Source organism: Octodon degus, unplaced genomic scaffold, assembly GCF_000260255.1.
Source record: "Octodon degus isolate 3935 unplaced genomic scaffold, OctDeg1.0 scaffold00017, whole genome shotgun sequence".
NCBI lineage: Eukaryota > Metazoa > Chordata > Mammalia > Rodentia > Octodontidae > Octodon > Octodon degus.
This window is the reverse complement of record NW_004524593.1, coordinates 9,088,517-9,095,695: the sequence shown is the minus strand read 5'-3', so window position 1 is coordinate 9,095,695 and position 7,179 is coordinate 9,088,517. Positions and strand designations below refer to the sequence as shown.

General features: G+C 36.2%; 1 protein-coding gene across 1 annotated transcript in view; it reads left to right on the top strand.

Moving 5' to 3' along the window:
* The window catches only part of Cnst (consortin, connexin sorting protein), a 116,293-nt gene that overhangs the window by 67,303 nt on the left and 41,811 nt on the right, over nt 1-7,179 (top strand). Inside the window, exon 3 of the mRNA XM_023710184.1 lies at nt 2,175-2,365. Coding sequence (XP_023565952.1) covers nt 2,175-2,365 — 191 coding nt within the window. The remainder of the gene's footprint in view (nt 1-2,174; nt 2,366-7,179) is intronic.

Sequence of the window (7,179 nt, the reverse complement as noted above, 5' to 3'; positions counted from 1 at the left end):
CTAATGGTGTTTGTAAATAGGATCTCAAGTCCGCATCTTGTACAGCAATTAACCACTAAGAAGAATATATGCAGTGTATAATTTTTTGAAACTGTACTTTCGATTTGATTTGAAACTGTCTCATTGCTATCTGTTTATCAATAAAATTTTGAAAAAAAAATCAATAGCATTCTTGTATACAAAACTCACTGAGAAATTAGGGAAACAACATCTTTCACAGTAGCATCCAAAAAAATGAAATATCTAGTAAAGGATCCTATAGATCTTCACATTGAAAACTACAATACTACAAAAAAGCTCAAGGATATCAGAAAATTAAAAATGAATTATAATTCATATTAAGTTTTTTAAATTTGGTGCATTTCATGGGCTGTACAAACATTTGTTCAAAACTTTTTTTTTTTTTTAGAAGTTTGCATTACTTCTTTTAATTAGGAAAAATGTGTTGCTGTCTATTAACTCTGGCATCTGAATCCCACCACTGTCTTGGGATCCAGTAGTAGTTTTAGTGTTACCAGACCAGTTTTTCAAGAAAGACTTTACCTGTTTCATGGATTATCACCTTTATCTTCCTCTTCAGTTCTCTTTAGGGCAAGCCAGGCCTTCAAATTAGAGCTAAGCTAGTTTTCCTTTTGGAGAATCAAGTTTTTGGTCAAGCTTTAACCTTTATACTTTTATTTCATTAATACTGTGTAATAAATAATGTGTAATCCCAGTAGATACTGGGAAAAGTGAATTAACTTATTCAAAGGAAAGAGTTACTGAGTTGAGACTATCTTCTTAATATTACAACCATGTTTATAGAAACACAATTTGTCATAGCTAAAGCCTGGAAGCAACCCAGATGCTTATCAGCTGAGGAGTGGATGAAGAAGATGTGGTATTTTTACACAATGGAGTGTTATTCAGCTATAAAACAGGATAAATTTCAGTCTTTTGGTAATTGAATGCAACTAGAGAACATGTTCTTTTTTTTTTTCCCCACTTATGTATTTGGTACAGGGACTCACTGCACAGCTTGGACTTGTAGTGATCCTCCTGTTTTCAGCCTCCCCAGTGCTGGGATTACAGGCATGTGCCACCATGCCTGGACTCAGTCTCCAGCTCAGCACACCTGGGGGCGGGGCCAGCACTGAGGAACAGGGATTGAACCCTGGTCCCTGCACTTGCCAAAGCAGGCAGTTAGTCTGCTGAGCTATCTCACCAGCCCCCTAGAGAGTGTACTCTTAAGTGAAATAAAATCAGACTCTTATGTGCAAACATCATGTTGTCTCCTTATTGTGAGAACCTGAAAGAAAAAAATGGAATCTGAAAGGTACAGTAGATACTGGGAAAAGGGAATTAACTTATTCAAAGGAAAGAGTTACTGATTTAAGAAATACAGAAGAGGTAGTGAGGGAAAACGATCTATCTATGTATGTAAGCAGGATGGCCTGGACAACTGTACTGTGCATTTCTGCTAGTGTATGGAAAGAAGCAGTTAGTGCTTCATTTTGTTTCATTTCCTTTTTCAATTGTTTATACTTTTTTCTACTTAATTTCTTAATACTTTTTTTTCTTCCAATTTTACATGTATATATCTGGTAATATGAATAACTGGTTGGAAGACAGTGCTGTATATTACAACAAATATTGTGAAATTTAGATTACTTTGTTAAGTCAAATTCTGTATCACTTGTAATTTTTTTCTGTTTTAATTTTAATTTGCACTCTTTAAAAAAATAAGATAAAAAAACTACAGTAATGATTTATATTTGTTGATAGCACCAATAAAATGTCACCATGGTCTGAACTTTCTGAAGACAATAACGTGGTTTCTAGGGCTCTTTTCATAGAGAATTTTATTTAAAAGTTTTATGATTAAGAAGTATGACTCTTGGGCTGGAGAGATGGCTCAGTGGTCTAAAGCACCTACTTAGAACAAGCTTAGCAAAGCATCAGGGACCGCAGTTCAATCCCCCAGCACCACATGCCAGCCAGCCCCGCCCCCTGGTGGGCTGAGCTGGCCACACACACACACACCACTCTCTCTCTCTCTCTCTCTCTCTCTCTCTCTAATAAATAAATAAATAAATAAATAAAATTAAAAAAAAAAAGAAGTATGACTCTTTTAAAGTTGTTTCCACCATAAAAGGAATTTATTCTAATGAAGGCATTTTTTTTACTTTCCTCAGATGATCCATCCTTAATACAAGAAAAGATACTGAGTGCAGCCACGTATGCCATTGGTGTTGATGAGACTGCTGAAGTCAATGCTAATGATCAACCTGAAGCTCCAAGGCTCGCTCTGCAGTCTCTCTTCTCACTTATACGAGGAGAAGTTGAACAGTTGGATTCAAGGGCACTTCCCCTCTGCCTTCACCAGGTGTTATAGTAAGCCCTCAATTTTCACCCTCTCTGAAACCTGTGCTTGGAATCATCTATAATGCAGGTCATCTAAAATCATCTAAAACCTAGGGAACAATCCAGAAATTGCTTCTGTCCCACCATTGGTGGTGAGCCCAGAAGATGACCCAGGATCAGTAGCTGTGGGAAATTTGACATAGTACCAAACTGATGGCCAGAACTTGCCCTCAGGGAATCAATAGTTTGAATAATAAATAGCTAAGTTCTTTTCTTCAATGTACAGATAGGAATCAGTATAGCATCAACTTAGTAAGCACCTACTAAGTGCCAGAGCAGTGCTAGACACTGGGAAAACAAAGATAGTTAACAGGATATATGTCCTTAAAAGGGCCACTGTACAGCAGGATAAAATATGCTAGAAATACATGAGTATAGAATTCTGTAGGAGTCAAAGGAGACATCTATTTAGAGTTCAACAGCATGAAATGGAAGATCAACATAGGTTTAAGGGAAGAGAAGGTGACTCATGGGTTGTACAGGGTGACTAGATGCTCACAGGGAGCCAGAACCTGAAGAAATGTCAGTCTGGAAGGTCACAGTTGGGATATTGTTGGTGATTAAGATGAAAGAAGAGAGAGGTAAGATTCCATAGCTGGTGACCTTTAAGCCTTAATTTAAGGAGCTGCAAATTTTAATAATGAGAATTCTTCTGAATGAAAAATTAAAAAGAAATTCTGGGCAATCCCTTTCACTGAACTAAACTCCCAGTTCTTCAGAACCCAGTTTGAATTTTAGAAACATAATTTTTTCAGCTAGGTGCAATAGCACGTGCCTTTAATGCAGACATTCTTTGGGTTGAGGCAGGAGGATTGTGGATTTGAGCAATTTAGCAACATAGTGAGACCCTCTTTCAAATGACTGAGTGAATGAATGCCTGGGGAATGTAGCTCAGTGCTTGGGAGGCCTTTAGTATCTTGAACAGGAAACCTTTCTGCATAGAGCCAATTCAAAAACAAAACATTTGTAAACTGCATTTTATTTCTTTTTTTTTTAACTGCATTTTATTTCCACTTAAAATGAAATAATTAGTACTTGAAAATAAAGATGAACTTTATTTCATCCATTTGTTTCATTTTAAGTTTTTTGGCAAGTAGTAATTTTTAAAAAGCAAAATGTGTAATTTTACAAATTCATATTACCTCCTTGGGAGACTTAAGGATTGCCTTTGAACAAAACATGCAGTGCTGTTAGTTACTGACCTGCTGTAGTTTTGGAGCACCAATACTCAGGCAACCTTCTAATCTTTCAGCCTGTATAGGAGTTGCACAGTGACTTGGGTTTGCAAACAGTATTCACCATTATTGCTATTTCATCCTCCAAGTGACCTAGAGAATTCATTTTTAGCATGTACTCCCAAGTGGGAGAACTGAGATACCCTTAAAAACACATTATTTATAACACGGGTAATAGAATTTATTTCATTGAATGCATCTCTTTTTTTGGAATAACCTGGGAGAATTTGAGTGTGGGCTTCATATTAAATATCCTATCAAGGTTATTTTTGAAGTGGCACTGTAGATTCTATCATGTGAGTGTCGCTGTTGTCTTTTTTTCTTCCAGACAGGGTGTGGTTATATAATTCAGGCTGGTCTTGAACTCATTATGTACCTCAGGTTGGCTCAGACTCATGGCAGTTGTCCTACCCAGCCTCCAGAATGCTGGGATTACAGGCGTGCACCACCATGGTTTTTTTGTGGGGTTTTTTTAATGGCAAAATTCTACCTTTATTTCTCAGAAACATGTACCAGTGTACTGAGTCCTAAATATTATCATTTCTAAGTATCTCAGCAATATGTTGTCTCCTTAGAAAGGAGCTTAGAGAATGTAATGGTGGTTTAACAAGCATAGACTTTGGTTAGAGGTAGAGCTTCTGGTTTGTTTGTTCTGTGATTTTGGAAAGGTTTAAGTGAGGTGATACATGTTAACATAGTGTTTGATGCGCAGTAAAAGCCAAATAAATACTTGGCAGCCAACAGTGTCTTCACTATCACTAATTCAGAGGTTGCTTGTTAGAAATCAAGACTGGATGGCCAGAGATGACTGTAATCCTAGTACTCAGGGTGCTGAGGCAGCAGGATTGTTGAGAAATTGAGGCCAGGCTGGGCTACATAGTAAGTTGAAGGTCAACTTAAACTACATAGTGAAACCCTGTCTCAGACAAACAAAAAAAAAGGAAGGAAGGAAGGAAGGAAGGAAGGAAGGAAGGAAGGAAGGAAGGAAGGAAGAAAGGAAGGGTGTTAACAAGGGGTCACTTAACACTTCCAGTCACTGACATATGTGGGAGACAAGACTCAGCTGATGGCTGCCTCCTCAGCACAAGAGTACAGATTATCCTGTCACCTCCCAAGGGCCACATAAATCAGGAAGGGGAGGATGTATGTTGCATTCATTTGACATCCTAGTACATCATGTTGTGCCTTTTACCTAGATTCACCAGTTGATACTTTATCAAATTTTTGTGTTTTCTCTTTTACCATCTTTATCACATGCATACATATTTACCCAACACCCCCCCCACACACACTTTTTTAACCAAAATGGTTTTATTTGGTGTGTTTTTTTTGTTTTGTTTGTGGTACCGGGGATTGAACTCATGACCTTGCGCTTGCCAGACAAGCATTTATCCTACTGAGCTATCTCCCCGGCCCCAAAAATGTTTTAAAGTAGTTTGCAAGTACATTGTATCACTGTACCTTTAAATATTTATACACATTTGTCTCAGGAAAAAAGGGTTTTCTTATAACAAACCTAAGAAATTAGACATTAATATAGTAATATTATTTAAGTAAGGCCATACCACCCTGAATGCACCTGATCTCGTCCAGTATAGTAATATTATTTAATATGCAGCTTCTTTCAAATTGTTTCATATATGCTGTTAAAGCTATGTACCAGCTAGCCTAGCCCAGGACCCTGTGAAAAGAGGCCGCTTGCCTTTGATTATTAAGATGTTTTAGTCTTTATAATCCAGAATGGTGTGTGATATTTGATTTCTTTTTCCTTTTTTTTAACTTTTATAGTTTATGTATGAAGAGGCCAAGAATTCTGCTAGAGTATCCCTTAATTAGGGTTTGTCTGATGATTTCTTCATGATTTTTAAACATTTTAGACAAGAAAAACATTTTGAATAAGAATTCTACGTTATATTCCCTGCCAGCTTCTCCCTTGACTTTACTCTAACCTGGCTTCTGTCTCAATTTTTACTTAACAAAAATTTCATTATGGTTACCAGTGATCTGTCAGTCCAGTGGTTAGTATTCAGCTCAGTTTACATCTGATTGAAGCTGTCAGATTGCTAATATAATCTTTATGTTACCATAACATATCAAACAACCTTCATTGTTGTTGTTGCTCTGGGGATTGAACCTTATGTCACATGATTGTCCAGCTCCCTTGAATCCAGTCCAATCCATTTCTTTCCTTTCTGGTTTTTGTTTGTTTGTTTGGTTGGTTGGTGTTGGTTGTTTGGTTGGTTTTTTGTAGTGAGAATTGAAGCTGCCACTACTTTGCACGTATTAGACAAGCACTCTACTACTGCACTACATCTCCATCCATTTTTATTTTAAGATAGGATCTTACTAAGTTGTTCAGGCTGGTCTCAAACTTGTAATCTTCCTGCTTTAGCCACCAGAACAGCTAAGATTATAGCCATGCCTGGCTTAATATTTTTTTTTTTTCAAAATCAAGAAACTTATCTTCATATAATTAGAATTCTCAAAGTAGAAAGGGGTGGGCAATAAATATTTAAAAATTTAAAATTTCTGAATTTACTTGAACTTATAACACTACATTTCCAAAAAAAATGAACCTTTTGCACAAGAAATTTGAATAAAATCATACCAAGATGCACAAAAATGAAATTGTCCAAAACTTATTGTAAAGAAAAAAATCATTAAAGCATATACATAAAAAATATTAGCTAGGGAAGAACAACATTAAATAGCATCTTATTCCACATTACAAAAGGAAAAAAAAAAGACCAAATGTGTAAGAAACTAGGCTTAAAGGATTTAAAGAAAGAAAAAAAAAATCAGTCTTCTCTGAATTTTATACTTAGCAAACATACTTTTGCAAACTAAAAGTAAAATATTTTCCAGTAATACAAACTTGAAATATTCTAATACCTCCAGATGTAGCATATAGGAAATAACAAAGAGCATAATTCAGAAGGCAAGAGAGTTGCAGTATGCTTCTGGATGCATATATATGTTTATATAGTCCTGTATATAGTTATGTAGGACTATATAAAATATATTAGATGAACGCTTATATAAAAGGTCATCAAAGATTTCTAATTGCACAAAGTTCTAGTGTGTTGTTTACATGGATAATGTCCATGACACTTACTAGTGGCCAGGTGTCACTTGTGGGACTGAGCTACTGCTATTTCCTTGAAATCCACCCTGTAGACCCAGATGGAATCATGACCTATAGGGTGGAAGAGAAGTCCATTTGTAGAGTGTGCTAATGGAAATATTTTGCTGCTGTACACAAAAGAGTAACTGAAAGACTACTATTATATACCTCTTTGCCCTATTTGGTGAGTTCTTTCCATTCTCTTTCATGGAGTTATGATCATTTTTCTCCCTCTCTAGAACATCATTTAGTAGTCTTTATAGGCTTGGCTTTGTCATCATGAAATTCTTAAGTTGTTCTTTGTCATGGAAGTATTTCACTTCTCCATTATACTTGAAAGAGAGTTTTGCAGGGTATATCAGTCTGGTTTGGAATTTGTTTTCTTGCCAGACTTGTATTACTTTGCTCCATGCTCTT